The sequence below is a fragment of the Canis aureus genome, chromosome 7 (assembly GCF_053574225.1).
Source record: "Canis aureus isolate CA01 chromosome 7, VMU_Caureus_v.1.0, whole genome shotgun sequence".
Taxonomy (NCBI): Eukaryota; Metazoa; Chordata; class Mammalia; order Carnivora; family Canidae; genus Canis; species Canis aureus.
In genome coordinates, this window is record NC_135617.1 from 69,767,772 (window position 1) to 69,792,519 (window position 24,748).

The 24,748-nt window shown below is 47.2% G+C and overlaps 2 protein-coding genes and 1 long non-coding RNA gene across 19 annotated transcripts in view; 1 reads left to right on the forward strand and 2 right to left on the reverse strand.

Moving 5' to 3' along the window:
* Positions 1-12,549: 12,549 nt before the first annotated feature.
* ZBTB9 (zinc finger and BTB domain containing 9) lies at positions 12,550-15,396 on the reverse strand. Its single transcript, XM_077904454.1, is given in 3 exon segments — positions 12,550-13,571; positions 13,573-15,006; positions 15,178-15,396. Coding segments are annotated over 2 exon segments (1,386 nt in total). The 5' UTR covers positions 14,926-15,006; positions 15,178-15,396; the 3' UTR covers positions 12,550-13,538.
* Positions 15,397-15,503: 107 nt separating this feature from the next.
* LOC144317688 (uncharacterized) lies at positions 15,504-24,616 on the forward strand. Of its 2 annotated transcripts, XR_013383707.1 has the most exons (4): positions 15,504-15,726; positions 22,199-22,338; positions 22,946-23,264; positions 23,828-24,616. It is a non-coding gene; the product is annotated as an uncharacterized LOC144317688 (long non-coding RNA). The 2 variants fall into 2 exon arrangements; XR_013383706.1 differs by having other exon boundaries at positions 15,511-15,726; positions 22,946-24,616.
* Positions 16,223-24,748, reverse strand: part of SYNGAP1 (synaptic Ras GTPase activating protein 1) — a 33,569-nt gene continuing 25,043 nt past the window's right edge. For 8 of the 16 annotated variants that reach the window (XM_077904416.1, XM_077904421.1, XM_077904419.1 and 5 more), the window contains 3 exons: positions 22,958-23,169; positions 21,752-21,847; positions 16,223-18,155 (listed from right to left, as the gene is read on the reverse strand). In XM_077904416.1, coding sequence (XP_077760542.1) covers positions 18,011-18,155; positions 21,752-21,847; positions 22,958-23,169 — 453 coding nt within the window. In that variant the 3' untranslated portion in view covers positions 16,223-18,010. Of the gene's footprint in view, positions 18,158-20,869; positions 20,948-21,751; positions 21,861-22,957; positions 23,170-24,748 lie in introns of all 16 variants that reach the window. The other 8 variants (XM_077904418.1, XM_077904422.1, XM_077904417.1 and 5 more) reach the window with 6 other exon arrangements.

Genomic DNA, 24,748 nt, shown 5'->3' on the forward strand with positions numbered 1-24,748 from the left:
TTTTGTTGTTTTTTAAAGATTGTATTTATTTATTCATGAGGGACAGAGAGAGAGGCAGAGACTCAGGCAGAGGGGGAAGCAGACTCCCCGTGGGGAGCCCGATGTGGGACTCGATCCTGGGACCTCAGGATTATGCCCTGAGCTTAAGGCAGATGCTCAACCGCTGAGCCACCCACGCATCCCTGACAAATATTTAAAGGAAATTTTATTTATTTTTAAAAGTTTTTATTTATTTAAATAATCCCTACATCCAACATGTGGCTGGAACTCACAACCACGAGATCAAGAGTCTCTTCCAACTGAACCAGGTAGGCTCCACTAAGAGAAATTCTAGATTATAGAGACAGAATCATCACTGTTGCTTATAAGAGATCATGATCATGACAAGAGCAGAAAAATCACATCCAAAAATGCAATTTCCGGGGCATGTGGGTGACTCAGTCAGTTAAGCAGCTAACTCTTGGTTTCCACTCAGGTCATGATTTCAGGGTTGTGAGATGGAGCTCCACATTGGGCTCCACTCTCAGGGGGGGAGTCTGCTTGGGATTCTCTCTCTCTCCCTTTGCCCCTCCCCTCTCCCCTCCCCCTAAAGTAAATAAATAAATCTTTTTTAAAAATGCAATTTCCAGCACAGTCTATGGTTATCAAAAGCTGCATAACACAAGCAAACGGAATGTAATATTGTCCATTTTTAGTTTCTTGTCGTGCTTTGTCAATACTTTCAGAAGACAATTCATGACCATCCACTTCTGAGACTCATTGCTGAGTCTCAGGTAAGCTAATTATCCACCGGCATGGATGAACCTCAGACATTTACTGTTTCACTCCTGCTCAAGCTCATTCTTGTTCACCTTCATCCCCCCACTAAACAGCAACAGTGACTACAACTTCCATATCTCCCTTCTCATCTCCAACCTCACTTAAGGGACACTGCAATTTCAGTAACCACATTTAAAAACTTGCCTTGTTTATTTCACTGCTGCTGAGTGTTATTTGCCTTTGAACATATCATTTCACTGTTCACTTACATTACAGTAACAATTGTTTAAGAGGAAAACATCAGTATCCTATGTTATTGCACAAATAAACTCATTGAGTTAATTAAGTGTTAAGTAACTGGTGTTTTAAAGGCAGAGAAACCTAGTTGATTGTTATATAGATTTTTTTTTAATTTTTTTTTATTTATTTATGATAGTCACAGAGAGAGAGAGAGAGAGGCAGAGACACAGGCAGAGGGAGAAGCAGGCTCCATGCACCGGGAGCCCGACGTGGGATTCGATCCCGGGTCTCCAGGATCACGCCCTGGGCCAAAGGCAGGCGCCAAACCGCTGCGCCACCCAGGGATCCCTGTTATATAGATTTTTAAGAGTGTTTTAAGCACTGAGGGAAATTGGTTGGGGTTTTTAGACCTGCTGGAAATACAGTATTATTTTTTTCATTTAAAAGAATGACATATGGGGAGGGAAAAACAAGATGAAATCAGAGAGGGAGACAAGCCATAAGAGACTCTTAAGCATAGGAAACAAACTGAGGGTGGCTGGAGGGGAGGGGAGTGGAAGTATCTCATAACTGGGAGATGAGCATTAAGGAGGGTATGGGATGTAATGAGCACTGGATTTTTTTTTTTTAAGATTTTATTTATTTACTCATGAGAGACACAGAGAGAGAGGCAGAGACTCAGAGGGAGAAGCAGGCTCCTTGCAGGGACCCCGACGTGGGACTCAATCCCGGGTCTCCAGGATCACGCCCTGGACTGAAGGAGGCACTAAACAGCTGAGTCACTTGGGCTGCCTGAGCACTAGGTATTATACACAACTGATGAATCACTGCTGAATGCTACCTCTGACACTAATAATACACTACATGTTAATTAGTTGAATTTAAATAAAATTTGAAAATAAAATGACATGCAAAAATAAAATAGAATAATGAGTTACAGACTCCCACTACCTAAAAATTCACTATCCAACATATTTTTAGGAATGGATTCTTAAAGATCTTCTGAGGGATACCAGAACTAGGATAAAATATACTAGGAAGAATAAAGTCATATAGTTATATTATTGTATAGTTAATGCTGCATCCCATTAGAAGACACCTATGATTAATCATTAGTGATGCTGAGATTGAACCCCTAGATTAGATAAAATTAGTGGTGAATGATCCCTCGATTTACAGTTAATGCTTTCCCTTTTGAGACTAGAAAGTAATCCACATGGTATTACTTTGACTCTGCATGCATGTTTACAATTACCAATCATCTATTGGTTTTTTTTTTTTAATTTTTATTTATTTATGATAGAGAGAGAGAGAGAGAGAGAGGCAGAGACACAGGCCGAGGGAGAAGCAGGCTCCATGCACCGGGAGCCCGACGTGGGACTCGACCCCAGGTCTCCAGGATCGCGCCCTGGGCCAAAGGCAGGCGCCAAACCGCTGCGCCACCCAGGGATCCCCATCTATTGGTTTTAACACCAATCGATAATCCTTGCCTGAGTCAGTTCTGTTGGAGTTCATGAAATTATGTTTTTCTAATTCTTTTATTTCTTTTACATTGTTTAACTAGCATTCTGTGAAAATTCTCTTTATTAACTAGAACTATTCAGTTATCCTAAAATAAACTTTTACTGGAAAAGCAAAATACATGCTTAAAGAAACCATACTTTTTGTTTTTTTGTTTGTTTCTTTTGTTTTCCATTTTATTCTTTAAAAATCTTTATTTTTTTTAAATTTATTTATTTATTTTAAAATTTTTATTTATTTATTCATGAGACACAGAGAGAGAGGCAGAGACACAGGCAGAGGGAGAAGCAGGCTCCATGCAGGGAGCTCAATTGGGACTCGTTCCCGGGTCTCCAGGATCACACCCTGGGCGGAAGGCAGGCGCTAAACCGCTGAGCCACCCGGGCTGCCCTAAAAAAATTGACTATAAATACACAAATTATAGTTTAATTTATACAATTATCTAGTACTTATGTATGTGTATATTTGATATATTTTTTAAAGATTTTTATTCATTTATGACAGAGAGAGAGAAGCAGAGACACAGGCAGAGAGAAGCAGGCTCCACGCAGGGAGCCTGATGCGGGACTAGATCCCGGGACTCCAGGACCACGCCCTGGGCCGAAGGCAGGCGCTAAACCACTGAGCCACCCAGGGATCCCCATATTTGATATTTTTATTCAATCCATAACTATGAATAAATTTATTTACCCATAAATAACAAATACCATCCAAAGACAAGAATCCTTCTTTACCACAATACCCTTATCACAACTAAAATCTTGTTTTTAAGATTTTATTTATTTATTTATTTATTTATTTATTTATTTATTTATTTGAGAGAGAGAGAGGTAGTGAGAGACAGCACCAGCAAGGGAGAAAAGGAGAAGCAGGCTCTCCACTGAGCAGGGAGCCCCATGCAGGGCTCCATCTCAGGACCCTGGGATCATGACCTGAGCTGAGAGTGAATGCTTAACCTACTGAGCCACCCAGATGCCCCACAACTAAAAACTTTAACAGTAACTCCTAATATTAGCAAGTGTCCAGTCACTTAGTTGAGTCCCCAGTTATCTCATAAGGGCCAGAATTGTCTCTCTCTCTTTTTTTTTTAATCTTTTAAATAAACTATGATCCAAATAAGGTCTGAACACTCTGGCTGGCTATTATGTCTTTTATTATTTATTTGTTTATTATTTGAGAGAGAGAGAGAGGGAGAGAATGAGCATGGGGATGGCAGTGGGAGAGGGAAAGAGAGAATATTAAGCAGACTCTCTGCTATGCATGGAGGAGATGTGAGTCTCAGTCTTATGACCTGAGACATCATAATCTGAGCCAAAATCAAGAGTTGGCTGCTTAACCAACTGAGCCACCTACGTGCCCCAGTTAATATGTCTTTTAAAATCTTTTAGGGAGTTCCTGGCTGGCTCAGTTGGAGGTGTGCAACTCTTGATCTTGGGGTCATGAGTTCAAGCCCCATGTTGGGTGCAGAGATTACTAAAAAAAAGTAATAATAAACTCTAAAAAAGAAAATCTTTGAAACTACAGATTTCCCTCCTTTCCCTTTGTCCCTTTGAAATTTTTTGGTGAAGAAAATGGAGTGTTTGTTCCTTAGAATTTCTTGCAGTCTGTTTTGCTGATTACCTCGCTGTGGTGTGGTTTGACATGTTTCCCTGTCCCCTGCATTTTCTGTGAATTGGTAGTTATATTTTGAGGCTTGATCACATTCAAGTTCAATATTTTGGGCCAGACTAATTCATAGGTGGTCATGGTCTTTTCCATAAGAAGCACATATAGTCTTTTTTGTTTCTTTTTTGTTTGCACCACTAATGCCCAATGCCTATGTCCGTTAGTTCATTCATGGTTCGGTTATTTGTTGTTGATATTGTTGTCTTATTGTGATAAAATATATGTAACATGAAGCTTACCACTTAAACCATTTTCAAGTATACAGTTCAGGAACAATAAGTACGTTTACACCGCTACGCAGTGTATCTTGATGGGCGCGGGGGGGGGGGGGGGCGGGGGGACCGGGGCTCCAAGATGGCGGATCATCCGGCCAACCCTCTCCAAGATGGCGACTTTCCCGCCACTTTCACTGCGGCCTCCAGGTCACCACCAGGAAACTGAAGTTTTCCACCCAGGAACTTCCCAGTTGGGAACTGTCCATCACGGGCTTCTCCCACCCCATGACCTCTCTACCTTACCTAATACGGACACAAGCCTATGGCCTGCCTCAACCCGATAAAAGGACCCTGCCAACTCCCTCCCAGCGCGACTTCCACGACTCACACTCTCTCTCTCTTTCTCTTCTCCTCCGTGAGTCGTGGAACCTCGCCCGAGGGTGCTTGCAATAAAGTTCATCTCTCAGATCCACTTGCCTTGTAGCCTCTTTTCTTACCACCGTCGGCAGGAGAAACTTTACAACCATCATCCATCTGCAGAACCTTTATCATCTTTCTAAACTGAAACTCAGCGCCCATGAAACAGTAACTCTCCATTCCCTCCTCTCATCAGCCCTTACCTAGCCACCACCGCTCTACTTCTTGTCTCTATGAACTTGGCTGTTCCTAATCCCTCATTTAAATGAAATCAAATAGTATTTTTTCTTTTCTGGTTTCTTATTTTACTTAACATAATGTCTTTAAAATTCACTCGTATTGGGGATACCTGGGTGGCTCAGTGGTTTAGCACCTGCCTTCAGCTCAGGGTGTGATCCTGGGGTCCCAGGACTGAGTCCCACATCAGGCTCCCTGAATGGAGCCTACTCTCCCTTTGCCTGTGTCTCTGCCTCTCTCTCTCTCTCTCTCTTTCTCTCTCGGTCTCTCATGAAGTAAATAAAATCTTAAAAAAAAAAAATTCACCCGTGTTGTAGTATGAGTCAGGATCTCCTAACTTTTTTTTTTTTTTTTTTTTTTTAAGATTTTATTCATTTATTTATGAGAGACACAGAGAGAGAGAGAGGGAGAGACACAGGCAGAGGGAGAAGCAGGCTCCATGCAGGAAGCCCAATGCGGTACTCAATCCTGGGACCCCAGGATCAAGCCCTGGGCGGAAGGCAGGTGCTAAACCACTGAGCCACCCAGGGATGCACAAGATCTCCTAACTTTTTAAGGCTGAATAACATTCCATTGTATGTAAATATCACATTTTGTTTATCCATTCACCCATCAGTGGATACTTGATGCAAACATGGTAATACTTCCTACTGAATTTAATCTAAAATTACAAGGCAAAGCAGTGATAATATAGGAAACATATACTGCAGCAAAGTCATCAGGTAATGAATCTCAGGTAATGTCAAGGGGCTGTATACACTTCCTGTGCTATCAAAAGTTAAAACAAAAAGCAAGATCAAAAAAAAAAAAGCAAGATCCCCATTCCCTCATGGATTTGAAGCATATATATTTTCTGAGCTTGAACTAAAGTTCCAGCAGTGTTTTTCAAATCTCAATGCAAGTGGAAAGAAAATTTCTATATTTCACTTAATTGTGCAGTTGAGGAGTTTCCTCCTTCATTTTGATGTGATTAATCCACAATGTAATAACATGGTAAAAGGCAAATATCAAGGAAAGAATATAAAAGAATTCTATAAATGTCTCTCAGGTGATGAATATGCTCAATTAAAATTACACACTATTGGATTAATATCAGCATTTGGCAGTACTATCTGTGTGAAAGACATATTCAAAGACGAAATATGTAAAATCTCATTACAGATCGACACTAACAAATGAACATTTGCAATTGATTTTGATGACAGGGAATACTAACTTTGTACCTCAATTAAGCAGCAGACCTCTATTACCAAAAAATTGTACTCAATCATTATACTTTGAGTTCTGTCATTAATAAATTGTGGAAATGTTTTCTTTAATTTTTATGTACTTATGTTATATCCTTGATTTTACTTTTTGGCATGCAAAGCCTAATTACTATTTGATCCTTTATAGCATAAGTTTGCCAACCCCTGGTGTAGAAGAGCACTGGACAAGTACAGCCAGCTGCTTCTAGCCATTCAGATAAAACCCTTGATCCCTCCCAGGTTCTTCTACTTCTGTCTTCCACTCAGTAAATGGCCTCTAATTCAATTACTCAAGCCAAAATTCTGGTGGTCTTCCTTGATTTTTATTTTCCCACAATCTCTATATTAATCTGTTAGAACGTCCTGTGTTAGCCCTACCTCCAATTATAATAGCTTTAATCCGTTTACTTCTCTCCATATCTGCTGCTTTTATCCACCTCTTGTCTGTACTACTGAAATAGTCTGATTTGTCTCTGTTTCCACTCTTGCCTCCAAATGATCCAATATTCCCTCTGTAGCTAGAGGAATCTCTTTAAAATGTTAAAAGATCATTCCTCTCTACTTTAAGCTCTTTATTGCCTTCCCATTGCATTTCAGATGAAACCCAAATGCCTTAACATGATCTGAAAGGCTCTATATAACTCAGCCCCAGCCTATCTCTTCTATCACATCTGCATCGGACAGAACATTTGTGTTCCCCCAAAATTCATAGGTTGAAATCATAACCCCCCACTGTGATAGTATTCTCCCCCAAATTCTCCCACCTCCTTTGGGGAGGTGATTAGGTCATGAAGGTAGAGTCCCATAAATGGGATTAGTGCCCTTATAAAAGAGACCTCAGGGAAATTCCTTTGTCTGCCATGTGAGAACATGGTAAGAAGATACCCATCTATGAACCTGGAAGCAAGTCCTCATGAAGCTCAATCTGTTGGTGCTTGATCTTGGACTTCCCAGCCTCTAGAACTGTGAGAAATGTTTATAAGCCACCTAGTCTATGGTGTTGTTATAGCATCCCCAATAGACTAAGACAACATCTCATTCCTCTCCAAGTCCATTGGTTTGTCACACACCTGCCTCATTTTCTTTCTTGGCCTTTGCATTTGCTACATACTGTATTGGAACCTTCTCCCCTGTCCCACTTTGTAAGTCTGGGTCTTTCTTCTCCTTTGGATACTAAATCAATGTGTACAGCATGCCTTCCTTTTCTGTTATCCTCCACCTTATTACTTGATTTATTTTCCTTACAGCACTGGAATGTAATCTTATGAGGGTAAGAACTGTCCACCATGCCTAAAACAGCACCCACATATAACAGTGGATAGTTGACAAATACTTACTGAGTAAAGGAAATGCCAAGAAAATTCTATGACAGCAAAATAAGAGCTATTAGAGTACACAGCAGAGGTCCCACTTTGGCCTAATGGTCAGATTTCTAAAGGAAGTGATGCTTCAGTTGATATCTGAAGAGAGTAAGAATTAGCCCACTAAAGATTATTTCCAGGGTAGGTAACTATTCTAGGCAGAGTGATAAGCATGAGGAGCAAAAAGAAAAAAAAAAAAGCAGAGGCCTAAGGAAAACATGAGTGGCAAGAGTGCAACAATTGGGAGCAGATCCTTGGACTTCATCAAAGAGCAGGAGGGAGCAAATGAAAGGTTTAAGCTGGAAAGCTAGTGAAACAGTACTTTATGCTTTAGAAAGATCACTCTGGCCATAGTGTGTGGGAATGAGACACAAAGGGAAGCAAGACAAAAAAAAAAACAAAAACAGTTAGGAGGGTGCAGTAGCAGTATTGGGAATGAAAGAACGTATCAATTTGAAATATTTAGGAGATAGCATTGATAGGGCCAGTATGGGATGTGAGACAGGGGCCCAGGAATACTCCCAGCCTTTAGTCTTGGGCATTTGGGTGGATAGTGGAACTTTTACTAAACCTCGAAACAACAGAGCAGCTGGCTAGAGGTGGGATACAGTATTTTAGACAAATTGAGCTTGAGAGGCCCATGAAGTACAGACATACCTGGTTTGTTTATTTATTTATTTATTTATTTATTTATTTATTTAGACATACCTGGTTTAAACATCTGTCTCTTCAAGTGATAATCCTGCTCTTCTCATCAGTGCCAGGTACACAGCAGGCTCCATTGGGTTTTTTTTTGTTTTGTTTTGTTTTGTTTAAAGTAGGCTTGAACTCACAACTGAGATGGAGACTTGAGGTGAAATCAAGAGTCAGAAGCTGAACCAGCTGAACCACCCAGGCGCCCCAGCTGGCCCTATTGTTGAAGGAAGGAAAGGAGGAAATCTAAGTGAATCTGGGGGTCGGGAAAAATGGAGATATAAAATTAAGGGTCATCAGTATTTAAATGGTTTAACTCAGAAGAGTGGATAAAAATCACCCAGGAATATATAAAGTTAGAAGAGGGTGCAAAGACCCCTGAAGAACTCTAGTATTTATGAGAAAGGTAATAATGACATTGAGTATGCCTCATTTCCCCCTTAGCTGAAAATATTTCCCCTTATATATTTGACCCCTCCCTGAGATCACTGATCCCAGTAAAGGTTCCCCATTAGTGGGGAACTAATGGTCTCCCTCATAATAACAGCTAACATTTATCAAGTTTACTGAGGGCAAGGTACTGTCCTCAGCATTTTACATGTATTAATTCTTACAAACCTGTGAGCATGAGTAAGGACAAATGAGGAACTCCAGAGTGAAAATGATGAACAGATGGGGTAATTAAACGAGCAAGGGTTTTGGGAAGGGGATTAGCCTTGGTCAGTAGGAGGGACACCTCTTCCATTATAAGAAGGAGAGGACAGAGGTAGAGAGGTACACTCTATAATTTATATATATATATATAAATTTTTTTGTTTGTTTTTTTAACTGGCTGCTTAGAGTTTATTTTCCATTTGGTGCAAGGCATATAGTTACAGGGTGTCAGGAAGGTTTGCATGTGATTTGGATAGTAAAGAGTGGGGTTCTCTCAACTTCCTTTTTGGTGTTTTGCTGTTATAAAAGAATCCAACTGCTTCTGTTTGCTACAGTTGGCCTAGTCTATGGGGGAGGGGAGAGGCTCTGATGAGCCTAGTGCCTCTTGAAACCTTGTGGCTGGTGAACACCACTCAAGACTGGGGCCTGGGGACGCCTGGGTGGCTCAGTGGTTGAGCGTCTGCCTTTGGCTCAGGTCATGATCCCGGGGTCCTGGGATTGAGTCCACATGGGCTCCCCGCGGGGAGCCTGCTTCTCCCTCTGCCTGTGTCTCTGCCCTTCTCTCTCTGTGTCTCTTATGAATAAATAAATAAAATCTTAAAAACACACATACAAACACTGGGGCCTTGTGTTGCCTTTGCCAGCTAGCTTTACCTGGCTAGCCACCAGGCTGCTTCCAGAGTCAAGTCACAGGTGATTGTGCTGCTGGAGGCCTGGGGAGATTCCAAGCATTCTGGGAACTCTTAGTACTGTAAACAAGACTGAGAGAACAGACTTCCCAAAAAAGAAGTTTGCCCACCAGTGACTCAGGTCACAGTCAGTTCTGGGGAGACCAGGGTGGTGAGAGATGGCTTCCCCGAGATACTTTGCACTTCCGCAGAAGCTATTCCTGGAAGTGGAACCCAGGTGGTATAATAGTCATGGGTGGCCATGAATGAGCCACTGGAGGGGATAGCTCCTGGGCTGGTGGAAACCTCCGCATGACCCTTCCCAGGCCTGGGTGCACGATCCTGGGTGGCAGGAACTGGGGCCTTTGGCCACAGGGCCCATTTGCAGAGGAGCCTGAAGAAGGCTACTCCATGACTCAAGTAGGGCACTGGTCAAAATCCAGATCTTTCGGGGCACATGGGTTGCTCAGTTGGTTGAGTATCTGCCTTCGGCTCAGGTCCTGATCTCAGGGTCCTGGGATTGGGCCGGCACCAGCCTCTCTGCTCCACAGGGAATCTGCTTCTCCCTTACACTCTCCCTCTATACTCTCCATCTCTCTGTCTCAAATAATAAAATCTTTAAAAATCAGTTTCAATCAATCCAGATCTTTCATTAAGGAATTTGTTTTCTGTATAATTCCTAATAACTTCAAAACAAAAACAAAACTCTAACATGGTATTTTAATTGACTTACAGCAGTAATAAAAAAAGTATTACAGAGACTAAGGAGAGGAAAGAAGCAATTCTGCCTTAAGTTCAGAGGGCGAGTATATCTGAGGCTTTAAGGATCCCAAGATGGGCAACATGTGGAGATTGGAGTGCACCTCTGTTCCTGTGGGCTGGCTGGCTAGCATTATTCCCCATTCCCCTCTTCTATCCCAGGACTTCAATTTCCCCTTGAGGATTACATGCCCACTTTGTTGCCTTGATGGATGGAACATATGATTCAGGGTCCTCTGGCCAGAGGCGAGACCTGAAGCAGAAGAAGAGAACTCCAAGCAGACTCTGTGCTGAGCCTGATGTGGGGCTCGATCTCACGAACCTGAAGTCATGACCTGAGTCAAAACCAAGAGTCAGACACTCAACTGACTGAGCCACTCAAATGACTTAAGTAACAAAAGAAATAAGAATGAAAAAAAAATAAAAAATAAAAAAGAAATAAGAATGACTGTCATCCCAAAACATGACCTGAAAAGATTCCCCAGGAGCAATCCTTCTCCCTGGACCCCTCAAGCTTATCCTTCCAAAGGCTGGTCCTTCAGCCCTTCCTTCCAATTCAGGAGCCATTTCACATACTTCCATAGATCCTGTTTTGGGAAGGTCAAGGCCAGCTTTTCTTGCTTGCAACCAAAGGATCTTGCTCAATGGATAGACAGGCACACCATTTCATTGTGCTCCACTTTATTGCACTTTGCAGATATTGCAGGGGTTTTTTGTTTTTATTTTTACAAACTAAAGGTTTGCAGCAAGTCTACTGGCACCATTTTTCCAACACTATTTGCTTGCTTTGTGTCTGTGTCACATTTTGGTAAATCTTGCAATACTTCAAACTTTTTCATTATTAATATATTAGTTATGTGGTCTGTGATTACTACTTGTTAAAAGCTCAGATGATTGTTAGTATTTTTAGCAACGAAGTATTTTTTAAGGTATGCACATTCTTTTTTTAAAGTAGGCTTCATGCCATGTGGAGGCCAATGTAGGGCTTTAATTCATACTCTGAGATTAAGATCTGAGCTGAGATCAAGAGTCAGACGCTTAACCACATCAGCCACCCAAGTGCCTGTGGTATATACTTTATTTTCTTTAAAGAAATAATACTACTACTGCACACTTACTAGGTTACTGTAAAAGCATAACTTTTATATGCACTGAGAACCTAAAAAATGCATTTGGTTTGCTCTGTTGCAGTGGTCTGGAACTGAACCTGTAATATCTGAGGTATGTCTGTAGCCACCTACTGAATGTGTCAAAAGAATGACAGGTAGGTGGCATTTGGTAGCCCTCTCCCTGACTCCCTTCCCAATATGTTCACAGTCCTTAACCATGAGGATGGTACCATGGCATGGCTCTTTACAGAAGCTAGAATTCACCTCCTCAGCCATAAAGTCACATTTTTCAGCCTGTTCTGGGTCCCATACCAACTTTTAAGGAAAATGCTTTGGGGAAAGCTATCAATCTTGGCCCTAGTTATAACTTCAAGTTCACTCATGTTCAGCCACCCATATTATTATCTCTGGTATAAAGAGATCTTTGTGAAACCTCTGCTGATGTATGAGACCTTCTCTTGACTTCACTTATGCCATTACATTAGCCTGTACTGCCCACTAATATGAACTTATCATACCACAGTGTTATTATTTGTCTAGCTTTGAAAGTAGCTGTGAACTTTTTGAGGTCAGAGTAAAAGGGTCTAGCATACTGCATTGCACTAAATGTTTGTAGAACAAACCATACAACCACCAAACATTATATGTAATACATGAAGTCAGGGAAGATTATAGGTAAAGATCATATGAACCAATCCCTTTAAAAATAAGACGACAGAGAACCAATTAGGAGATGCATACTACCCCACAAAAACAAAAACAAAAACAAAAACAGTTCACACTCTGAAAGATAAGGTAACTTACCTGAGATCATTCAGTGGCAAGTCAGGGCCTAGAATCTGGCCCACTGAAGTCCAGGACAGTGTTCTCTGCACCAGTGTGAAACCATCCCATTTTCCCCTCATCAATATAACCCTGCTGCATAAGTAACATATCCAAGTCTTTGCAACTCTGCTTTTGTGCTGTCTCTCCCACGTAAATTACTCAATCCAATCCACTGTCAGTTTAAATTTCAGGGCAAAGTTTATTTGAAGAAATTAAGTAACCTGTGACAGTCTCCCCATTCCAATATCTACTCTTCTATCTCTCTCAAACAAGGGCCTATCATGTGTAAGTGGGATGGATAAGGGGTATGGTCCTACTGTGCAGTTACTCTTCAGCCTTTCCTGTATGTGCTGTCTCAGTCTCTGACAACAGCCACTTGTTCAAAAACAGTGGTGCTACCCTGAGAGCATTTTAGGTCAGTGGCCATCTCCTGAGTTCTTTGGTCATATTCTAATCACCGTGATCAATATATGGGTGATCAGTGGTGGACAAAGGTAAACAAGAGGCACAGGCTATTTAGGGGATATCCTCTATTAAAAAGAGAGTTCTAATGACACATGGAACGCTCAATTTGTTAAAGTGCTCAACTACAATGTTAATAAAAGAAGTGTTGGGAAGGTGCAGAATGAGTTATGATCTGAGAGGCTTCTGGAAAGATCGAACAAAAGAAAGTACATAAAAAGAACTCTACCTAAATCATTTCAGCAATGACAAGGGAGAGGAGAGCATAGACCTTAATTGGTTTCTGAATTACTGGACCCTAGAATCAGACATCCCTAGAATAGAGACCAGCTCCTTCAACACCTCATGGAGACCAAGTGAAATGTTTATCATTACATCTTTTGTTCTAACTTTTCTCTCACCAAACTTCTAATCCGAAATCTGGTTTCCTGCACGAAAGGTCTGTTATGGGGCAAGTGATCAATTTACATATGCCCTGTAAACCACCCTCCTATGGGGTGGTTAGCAAAAAACTTGGTTATAAGAAATCTGAGATCCCAGAATCTGCCAGGTTGACATCCACACTTAAGAACCAGATGTCTGGAATATATCTATTTTCTTGGCATGATTACAAGATCCAGGAGCAGGGTGTGATGGTGGTGATGAAAAAGTATCCATCAGCAGCAGTGGCTCTCTTATCCTAGAAGTTCGTGTATGCCCTTGGCAGTCAGTTGTAAGTCCAGTGAGCAGTGGCCCAGCCCTTGGCCTTTGCATAGGTCCCGATGGCGAAGGAAACAGGCATGTACCCGAAACCGACGGCCACAATGGGGGCAGGCATGCAGGGCTCCAGCATGAGTCTTCATATGCTCTGTCAGATGGTGCTTCAGCTTGAAGCGCTTATTGCAGATGCCACAGCTAAAGGGCCGAAGGCTGAAGGTCAGCATGATATGCCTGTCACGCTTTGGCTTCACTGCAAACCGCTTTCCACACAAGCAACCAAAGCGTTTTCCATCTTCAGGGGGTATACCTCCTAACTTCACAGGCCCATGCACAGCCTGTCCTCCCCCTCCAGGCCACCCACCCCCTGACAAGATTTCATTCCCATGAAGATCAACTGGTTTCCAGGATGGACCTCCTCCTCCTCCATATGTTGCCCCTGCTCCTAAGGGTAACAAGAACCCTAGTTCTCCATTCCCTTTGGTGTCCCCTCCAGAAAACACTTTGGTCTCCTCCTTTGCTCCTCCAGACTGAGTTCCACCCCCTGGTATCTCTTCTTCAGGCTCAGAGGGTTCCTGCTTAATGTAGAAGACTTTGGGGGGTGGTGCAGTATGAAGGGCAGGAGGCTCAAGTGGGGCACTCTCGCAAGGAACCCTACAATATGTAGTGGATACAGGCAGTGGGTGGGATCCATGAGGGCAGGGAAACCCTCCTGATACCCTCTGAGGCTGAGGTGTCTGAGAAGGGGCTGCTGACCCCTGGTCCTCCTCCTCTTCTTCCTCAACTTTAATCTGTAACACATCTCCCAGTTCACTCCCCTCCCCTAAAACAGAGTTCTCCCTAGAGGTGGAGGAAGACTGCACTGGGGCCTGGAAAGAGGAAGAGCGAATGCACCAGCCTCCTGGAGAGGATGTGGTTGAAAGAAGAGTGTGGTAAGACGTCGCCCCACAGGTTGAAATTCCACCTGAGATTTCTAGTTCTCTAAGAATCTCTGAGCACTGATCTACTACTTGCCACATCTGGAGGCCACTGGCCACAAGGAGGTGGGCAGGCAGAGCATCCAGAGGCAGACGGAGGCGTCCTGAATAAATGAGCTGGAGCAGCCCCTCGAAGGCATCGGCTTCAATGACGCTGGGTAGAGTGAGACGTGGCGCATCCCCCAGCAGAAGTCTGTCGTGGAAGTAGGGAGAGGCAGCAGCCAACACTGCCTTGTGAGCTCTAAGTTCCCGGCCCTGCACCAACAGGGACACATCACAGAACTTTCCCTCTAGCCTGTGGCGGTTCAGGGCTTCCAGCAGGACCGAGCTATGCTGTGGGAACTCGATCTGGATTGTCCGTGGGGCTGGGTTGCGGGTGGGGGAGCGGGGTACGGGGGGCAAAGGCGTCGAGAGATCCATATGGCCTCCTCAGAGAGAGAAATCCCAGAGGGCGGAACACTGGAGATGAGGGGCTGGGGGCGCACCCCCGCGGGACGAAGGCTGCGGAGGAAAGGCACGCGGGTCACAGAAGCTCTGGGTAAGGGCAACAACACCCGCCTCCCCAACCCGGCAAAGTGGAAACTTTCCAGTGAGTGGTGGTTCCCGCAGATCAGGCCCGCACACTCCCCCACCAAGAAAAGAAAAACTAAAACACCACAACAAAAGACCAACCGGGGTTTCACTTCCAGGGCCTGCGGAGGAAGACGAGGAGATCCTTCCAGCCCCGGCCTGGCCTCGCCGGCCCCGGACGGCTCCTGCTCACGGCGCCCAGAGGGCCGGCTCCCGGGGAGCCGCACCAGCCAGCCGGGAGGCCCTTCCCGCCGCCACGCCCCCGCGGCTACACCGGCGGCACCGGGCCGGGGCGCCCAGGCAGTCACCGCTCAGTCCCGGGCCGGAAGCCACCGCCTTCCCGCCGGACGCCAACGCCAGGTGCGGGGGGCGGTGCCAGAGCCCCAGCCAATCGGAGGGCGGAGGGCTACGAGCCTCGCGTTGATTGGCTGCGCGGGCGAGAAGGCGGTGCCGGCGGGAGGTGTCTGACGCCCGGAGGAATCTGAGCTGGGCCTCGGGAGATGGTAGCCTGGAAGGAGGGGGCGACCCTTAAGCCCTGCGGATGATTAAACGTAGCGCCCGCTCCCTTCTAAGTGCTGAGAAGGCGAGATGAACTATTGTGTGGGCCAGGCATCGTCCACATCACCTTGTACCCTCCCCCAGCCCTACAAGGTAGGTGTTGCTCTGCTCAGTTTCCTCGGAGGAAACGGAGGCTGGCAAGTGACCGGCCTGGGATTGCAACTCAGATTTGTTCAGGGACCAAGTTCTTTGCTCCATTCCGTACGGGAGCATTTTAACCAGTCATTAAATCAACCTTATTTCTAGGTAATTACTAAATATAGTTGTGAGTGTGTGTAGATATATATACTTGGAATTCCTTGTCAGATAGTGTTCCTGCTCCCTGGCCTCTCTACTCATAGGGTTAAGTGGGGCAGTGGAGAGGGGAGAGCTGGATTGGGTAAGCTTAGCCAGGTCACAACCCCTGCTCAGAAACAGAATACATCTTATGGCCGGGTGGGAGAGTGCTATTCTGGAGGAGACTGTGGCATCATGCAGGGATATGGTTTCTCCCAGGCTGCCAGCTTCCTCTCAAAAAGCAGATCCTATCACCCTACTGAATAGGGTGATACGTCTGAATGTCCCAGCTTAGGAAAGTCAGCACAGCGAAAAAAGAACAATCTCCGTTTATTAAACATGATTTTTCTGTTTCACCACACACTCCAGAAAAAAAGGAAATGGGGCTGGGAGTGGAGAAAAAGGGATAGTGGTGGAGGACAGAGAAGGCTGGGAGTGGGGTGGGACAAGGTGGGGAGGGAGAACGAGAAAACAAAATAAAACAAGTAGGAAGAGCATCTTCCTACCTTTAGGGTGGTGGAGGGGGAGGGAAGCCTGGGGGAGGGAGGGGGCCAGGAAGCTCTATACAGAGGGGTTGCCCCCAGCCCACACACACACACCCCCAAATATGTACAGTACAAACCCCAGATAATTACAACAGCCAAAGAGAGGAGGAAAGGAGGTCCAGGGGGAGGGTCTGGGGTTGGGAAAGTAGGGAAAGGGCACAGGGATAAAATTTCACATATTTACAACTTTTATATAAGTATAAATTTGGCCCCGGCTGGGTGTATGTGTGTAGGGGGATGGGTCTGAAGGAGAACTGTTCATACAAAAGAAAGAAGGGTGAAGTCTGGAAAGAGTCTCAATACCAAACGCAAGAAAGGATGAGGGGGCAGGGCTGGGTAGGGGATAGCAGTCAGGGAAGAGGGGGTGCCAAGGAGGGGCTTCTCCCCTCCCATGACCTACCCACCCTAAACCCCATCCATCCTACCTCCCCTATCCCGCCAGAGAGCTATGTACAGAGAAACACCGAAAAATTGTGGAGCTGGCGGGAGGGAGGGAGGTGGAGGGAGATTGGGGAGGGGGGAGGATGAGAGGGAAGCCCAGCCCTGTCCTACCTCCCCCGGGGGGGACAGAGTCATGGAAGGGGGCCCCCAACACCCCTCCTCCAACACAGGTCCCCCCACCCTGGGGGAGAGAGACATGGCTTTTCCTAGAGTAAGTTCCCCCCTCCCCCTGGGAGTAGAGACCAAGAAGAGAGAGGGGAGGGGCAAGGAGGGCTGTGTGTGTCCGGGTAGGGCAGATCACCTAGTCTGTCCTCCCTAACATACACACCCTCCTAGACCCTAACCCCTCACCCTAACCTCAATTCCACCCCACCCAACACACTGGGGGAGGGGGGGGCATAAGCCCCCTCACCCCGCTCTGGGACCAGCCAAGAGCAGATCAGGTGTGGGAGGAAGGGGAGACAACTCCCATTCCCCCCTTGCCGCCCCCTCCCTGCCCCGGTGGCCCCTCCACCCCATCTGGGTTCTGGGTGGGGAGGGAGTAAATTTAAGAGTAGTAGGAAGAGAAGGAGTTTGTGCGTGCTGAGCCCCCCCAGACGCTCCTGAGAAATCAAGGGGTAATAGGGCCCCCTCACCCGGGGTCCCCTCCCCATTACAAGGGGGACAGGGGAGGCCAAAATGGGGCGGTGGAGGGGAATTAGATTGTCAGCTCTGGTTACTGCTAAAAAATCACCCTGAAGTTGAAAGTTTGGAGGTGCCACACCCCCAGGGTGGGGGTGAGGGTCTGTCCCCCAGTGCTCAGGGGAACGATGAGGCAGAGGATGGGGATAGCACCCCGGACTGAAGGGGTCTGTGTGGGGTAGGTGGTGTCCTGGGGCAAGGGTCCCTGGGGGTCACAGGGGGCAGCACTCCAACAGGAAGGAAAAGGGGCAGCTAAGGGTCCCCACTCTTCCCCGCTGGAAATGGTGCAGTGGGGGTGGGGGATTGGTGCCCCCCAAGGAGGCATTCAGGGAGGCAATCCCACTGTCCCTTGGCAACATCCAGTCCTGGTGGTGGGTGCTGTTCCAGGGCAGGGTGCATGGGGAGGGAGGAGGAGGTCTGTGATGCTGGGTGGGCTAGTGGTCTGCGGTGTTTCGGAACTCGCCGTTCTCAGTGATCTGCAGCCGGGGTGGGGGGGGCGGTGCTGGGGGGGCCAGGCCGTTCCAAGGTGGGGCCAGCGTCACACGCGGGTTTGTTGGACCCAAGGGGGGAAGCTGCCTCTCCTGCAAGACACCAAAGAGGAGAGCGCGGACTTATTGAGACGCTTCGCGGGAGCCTGGGTGCCAGCTCCCCGAGCTGTGCCCCCCCAGTAGCCAACCCACTCCATAAACCGTGTCTCCCTCCCTGCCCCCAGGACAACCCCTCACCCCATCCTCCTATTTTGTTTCTCACCTGCAGAGGAAGTTACATCTTCTGGGATCAGGGAGAAGAGAATCTCACCCCCGACTCCTAACAGGCCTTCAACCCAGGGAGTCATACCAGGAAACCAGTTCAAATGAAACAAGTTCCTACCTCACCCCAACCTAACCCCTTGGATCTTCCCCTACCCAGCCTCCCTCCTCTTCTTAGATGGAACCCCCTCCCAGCCCACCCCCAATCCGAGGTAGGAACTTTGTGTTGAGGGAACAAGGGGAGGCAGTACAGCAAAACCTCATTAATCCAAACCCCTGCGGATTTGGACTTTTTTCATAATCTGAACAAAAACTGGGCTTGAGTTTTCCTTTAGCTCTGAAGAAAGGGTGTGCTAAGCAAATTAACAGTAGAAACGTGTCTGTAGGAGGGTACCAGCTAACAGGCTTTTGAATCTATCTATTCATTAACGCATGCTCCCTGAGGACCTCGAGTGGAAAAGCCTTGTTCATTGAGCCCCACTTACTGTATGTATTTTGAAGACATACATTTCATTAAATAGACACTGCCATTCAGTTTTGTCATTTGTTCAGAGCAGTCATCTTCTCCAATATACCAGTCCAAGTTAGAGAGGTTTAACTGTACTGGGGTGGTGGGGGGGAGGGGGGAAGGCAAGGGATTGGAGGAAGTGATGGGGGATGGTAAAAAATGTGGGAGGGCTGCCTCTCTCTGGGCAGAAATGACTAGGAGTGTCTGCAGAGGCACAGCGTGCCCCCATCCCTGTGTCCCCAGGAAGCAAAACTGCTTCATTCCTTTCCACCTCCATGTTCCTTTCAATCCCTCTCCCTGGGATCCCAGTTAGAGGGAGAGGGGTAGCAGACCCTACTCCCACCCCTGGACCAGCTCCTGCCTCCTGCCTCCTGCCCTCACATCTGGTTTCTGTTCCTATGCTGGGAGAGGAACCACACTGTGGTACTCCTGTATGACACTTCTGGTCACTCACTTGCCTTTTATTTAAGATACAGGCACAAAATTAACTTTTAAGCGAACGGTTACATTGCAGAGGGACCAGTGCTTAAAAGTGATTTAGAAAGTGTCCAGATTATTTCCCGGGCCATGGGGCATTTAGGCCCATTACATGTAACCATATCTCTGTAGGATACAAAAATATTCTAAGTAGAGGCCTCGAGATCAGCTCTCCCTTCCAAATCAAAGAACCCACCTCTCAGGTCACTGAAACCCCAGCCTTAAGCAAAGCCACCCTCTTAGCTTGCTGAGCATCTCACACACTTCTCCCAAGTCAGCGAGAGAGGAAATTATGTATGGTAGGGGATCCTGAGTATGGCAGGACAGCAAGGGAAGGAAACCTCAGATTCCCTTCTCTCTGCTTGTCTGCTGGCAACAGAACATAGGCATGCCCCCTACTCCCCCATGGACCCAAATTTAGAACGTAGATAAATTAGGGTGCCATTATTCATTTTACAAAAGAATTCACTGCAGGAGTCCTTTAAATGGTGAGGTCCCCTGGTGCCTTTTAGCATCTGTTTACAGATCACGAACTACTTTGACAAAGAGGCTGGGCAGGCAGAGTGTTAAAATTACAGTGTGAGGAGCCACTGCCCACTGCAGATCAATCCCACAGAAAGAAAGCCCCTCAGAAATGATGTCAGTGGCTGACAGGTTCCCATTTACTGGTTTGTAGGTAGGACTGCATCCTGCAAGGCCACTGGGTGGCGGGAGAGGAGGAGTGAGCTCCGCTGAGAAGAACAGAGTTTATTTAACATGCTGTTCCTGGCATCTCTGCCTCGGAATCCACATGGCTACTGAGCCCATGATCTTATCTAGGAAGACGGCTCACCCCACTTCCAACTCCCACGCCACATGGGCTGGTCTGCGTCCTGACATCTGCCGAGGCTCCTTTTTTTGTTCCTTGTTCCACTCACCCTGCCTAGTGTCCTGCCATCATGAAAAGCATTCTTTCCAGCCTCCCTCCCCCAAAGTCTTCCTGAGTTAGCTCCCCATTCCTAGTTCCTACCCAGTGGGGCCCAATAAGAGCTAAAGATGCCTTCGATCTCACCGATATAAGGGAGGAGGAAGAGAGAAACAGGTGAGGAGTGGGAGGAGGGGTGGAGAACTGAGATTAGGGAAAGAAGAGGAAACTCCCACTTACCTGCTGCAGTCAGCATAGCCCCTTTAGCCAGGGTCCCCCAACCCGTCATCACTGCCACCCCTTAACAAGCCCCACTCCCAACGTCCCAAACTCCCAAGGACGCTCTGGTGAAATGGGGGGTGACAGACATACACTGGAGAGGCACAGGCAGAGGATTGAGAGGAGGCTGGGCGGTGGGTTTTGTCAAAGAGAGATGTGGGGATGTGCTGGGCGTGTCCCAGGTAAAATGCTTGGTGTTGGCAAGGTGTCCCTGAACAGTTCCCGGAGCAGCAAGAAGTGCTCTCTCTGGGCAGTGGTTTGGGAGATGGGTCTGTGCAGGAGGTGTCAGGAGGGTAGGGTATGTGGAGGGCAGCAGTGAGGGGTGGGGTGGGGAAAGGCTCCAGAGAGTCAGAGGGGAGTGGGCTTCATGACCAACCTGCAGTGGTCCGGAGTCACCTCCCCCTGTGTCCTCCGCCCGTGGTCAAAGGAACCAGGAGAATTACCTGATGAGGAGCTGCAGGGGGAGAGAGTGGGGTCATGGGGTCAGGAGCCTTGGCAGTAGTGGTGGGGAAGCCTGGCGGTCAGAGCAGAGGAAGGAGCAGCATGGGTGGGAAAGTAGAATTGGGGAGAGCAAGGGGCAAGGGTGCAGGATAGAAGTTCTAAAAGCTGGCTGAGGACAGAGGGCGCTGGAGAGCTGGACAGGTTTAAGGACCAGAGGCCTTCACTGGGGTTAAATACTGAGGGAAGGCAAGCTTACAGGGTGGGGGTGGGGGGGGCTTTCAAGAGCTGAAGAGTCAGAGGAGGAAGCTATTCGGGAGCTATCCAGGAGATAGGAAAATTGAGGAGGCAAGAGGTGATGGGGGCCATTTAGAACCTGGGAAGCTAGAACTCGTACTGCCCTGTGCTCTCTTCTAGCAAACTACAGCCTCTAGCCCCTGTAGCCCAAGAAGAGCTCAGAGGAGGCTGAATTCCCTGTGTGAACAGGAACAGGCACAGATGGGGCAGGGGTACCAGGAACTGGGTGGGATCTGGGGGCAAAGAGACTGAGGTTCTGCTGGATGCTCCAAGACCCAGACAGGAGTGGGAAAGACAGAGTAGAAAGGCACAGGGGTGGGGCTAACACTGCTAGGAGTGACAAAGGCATAGACGATGGGATGAAGATGGGGTCACTGGGGGTGCTGCCAGGAGCAGCCAGTGGACAAATGGAGGACAGTGGGAGACAGATGGCAATGGGGCTGGGTGGCTGGTGCAGTGAGTGCACAAAGGACAGTGGGATGGATGGGGATGGGACACGGAGAAGATAAATGACATTGTAATTTCCACCTGAGCGTCGAGCAGCCTCTTCTTGGGTTCAGGCAGCGGCTCAGGCATGGCGGGGTGGTCCCGGCGCAGCTCCTCCTCCACCAGCATCAGCCTGAAGGGACGGGCTTCAGTGGGGTTAGTGGCGGGCACGGGCTCGGAGCCTGCCAGTGGAACTCCTGATCCTGGGGGAGCCCCTGCAGCTCTCTGGAAAAGCCTCAGGCGTCCTTCTCCTCTGCCCTCAGAATCCTTCTATTGTTATGACCCAAAGACTCCCTATACTAACCTTCCCCTCAGGGACCCTCACATCTCCCTGCTAAGGACAGCTTTCTGGGATTCAAAGACCTCTATCACCCAGATGCCCCCTTGGCCCTCCACCCTCCCATTCAGGACAGTGCCCTCCCACAGCCCCTCTGTGGCTGAAGGCCTCACTTCTACATCTCCCATTCCATCTCACTGAACCTAGGACACCACCAGTGCCACCCCTGGGATACCCCAAGACCAAGAGGGGTCTCTACAATCATCATTCCCAGCACCTCCGTGCCTTTGATGAAGATTCTCAAAACGATTTCCCATCAAGGATGTCAATTACAACAGGGTTTCAAAGTAAGTTTCAAGTCAAGCCTTTTTCTTCTAATTAATCTTAATCCAAACTACATTCAGAGTGGATCAAAATGGGACTGGCTCTAGTTAGAGTCCAGCCTGGAGTCCCACCACTTCTCAGGATAAGCTGACCGCCTTGCTGAGATACCTTCTTTGGAAGCCAGGCCTTGGCAGAGCAGTTGAAAATGTGCATATGCTAACAGAAGGGTCATTCGGTTTCTTTTACTTTTTTTTTTTTTTTTTGGTCATTCAGTTTCTAAGAGAACATCTTTTCAGGGCTGGAGGAAGGGGCTACCCAGGATAGGAATGGCTAGGGGCTACTCTGGCTAGAGGTCTCTGCTTAGATTTGGGGAGAACATCACAGGCTGGATTGAGACTAACCAGTGGGGAGTCCAAGAACTTAAGAAGTTACTCTATCGGGAGAGAGATCAGGGTTCATTTATGCCCTGAGCGAGAAGTTTCTCCCCATTTGGTGATTGGTAGTGAGTGGCAATCTCTGGGAGCAGGTGGTGGGCTTTCCTCATGGTGTCCTGAGTTTGGGGCTGAAGGCTAGAGGGGGAACTTGCTGGCTCTCCTCAGCCTCAGGCTCTCCCTTGTGACCCCTCCCCAGGCCGCCCCTCACCTGCCAATGATGCTCTTGATCTGCGAATCCTTCTCCACCTGTTGCTGCCTTAGCCTCTTTTCGCTCTGCTCCAGTCGGGCCTGATACTGCATCAAGATTTTGCTGGTCTGCTCCTCCTGGGACAGCAGCCTCCGCTCATACTCTTCTAGCTTCCGGTTGGACATGTGTAGTCGCTCCTTCAGTGAATGGATCTCCTCCTCATACTCCTTCACCTGCCCGCCGGGCAAACGACCCCGCACTGTGAGGGGCGCCTCACCCTGACCCACCACCCCGTCTCCATTCTTGCCTACCAAGCAGCCACTGCATGGTAAGGGACAGATAACCCAGGTGCCTTCTGCAGTCCTTTCCCTGCCTGCTGATTATACCAGACATGGTGGCTTTTGAGAAGACCCTTCTATGGAGCTACCTAAGGCTCCTTTAAAATGGACCAAGATCATATGCTCCCATGCCCTGAGCAGTATATACCTGCCCGCACATGTAAATCTGGACACACAAGGACCCACACACAAACATATACAGACTCCCCTCCCACTCACCTTGAGTGATCCTACCTAGAAATGAAAGCTTAAGGTGACTCCTCAGTCCAACCAGAGCACATGGGGAGGGTGGGGAGACCCAGGAAGAAAAGACACTGGATAAGGAGAGGCTATGTGGGGTTCCAGGTCTGGGCTTTAAACAACTCCAGGCTGAGAATCTAAGACTGCCTCTGTTGATAATGATTCTGGAATTCTGGGGCTCGAAGGGCACAGAGGAGTCATTTTATCTGCCCTACTGGCTCTAGAGTCTAGAGCTGTGGTGCTATCCAATACAGTAGACACTAGCCATGTGTGGCTATTTAAAACGTAAATAAAACAAAATTTCCTTCCTCAGCTGCATCAACCACATGAGGCTGGTGACTGCCATACGGACGATGCAGATCATAGAACGTTTCTCATTACTGCAGAAAACTCTACTGGATGGTACTGTTCTAGAGCCTTCCTCAACAAAAATATCTCATCCAAGTCATAGTACAGAAAAAACGACTTGAGAGTATTTTCTCATTCTCCAAAGATGATACATACAGAACCAACCCCACTCTGGAAGCAAAGGAGAGATGTCATTTATTACCAAAGGTGGCTACCTTGGGCATTAGGGCTTAATTCTCTCATGGGACTTGCTATACCAAGTCCATCTAGACAGTCCCAACATTTTCCTCTGCTCAAAAACCACAGCTCCCAAGAAACCTCTCTCTGCTTCCCCGAGTTGGAGTCATACAGTCTTTACGTTAACCTAATCCTACAGCCACCCTCTTCTTCAGAGCCCTTGGAGCAACAGCCTCTCCAAGGAGCACTGCTGAGCTATGTGTGTGTGCCCTGAGCTCTTGCTGTCTTTTGCTCTAGGCCACCACCAGCTGAGGATCTGGTCTTTCCACACGTGGGCCAACATATACCACTTTCCAACACCAACCCTCTATCATCTGTGCTGGTGGAACAATGCCTGGGTAAGCTGGACATGGTCTGTAGTACAACTGCAGCCCTCTGGCCCCCCACCCAATTTATCAGCTCACACTGCTGGCAGAGTAGCTAGCTGTCCCTTTCCTGAGTAGTCATAGGAATCGGGGCTTCTGTTCTCCCTGGGGAAGAACATGGAAATAAAATGGAAATAAGCTTTAACATAAAACGTTTCTCCGCAGTCTATGATGTGTATAAGCCACAAAATAAAGTTGGAAGTTGGCTTTCCGACAGACTGTGTACCCAGTGTCCCCTAATAGACTGGACACTTCTTAAGAAAGGAGATCAGGTCTTTGTCTCT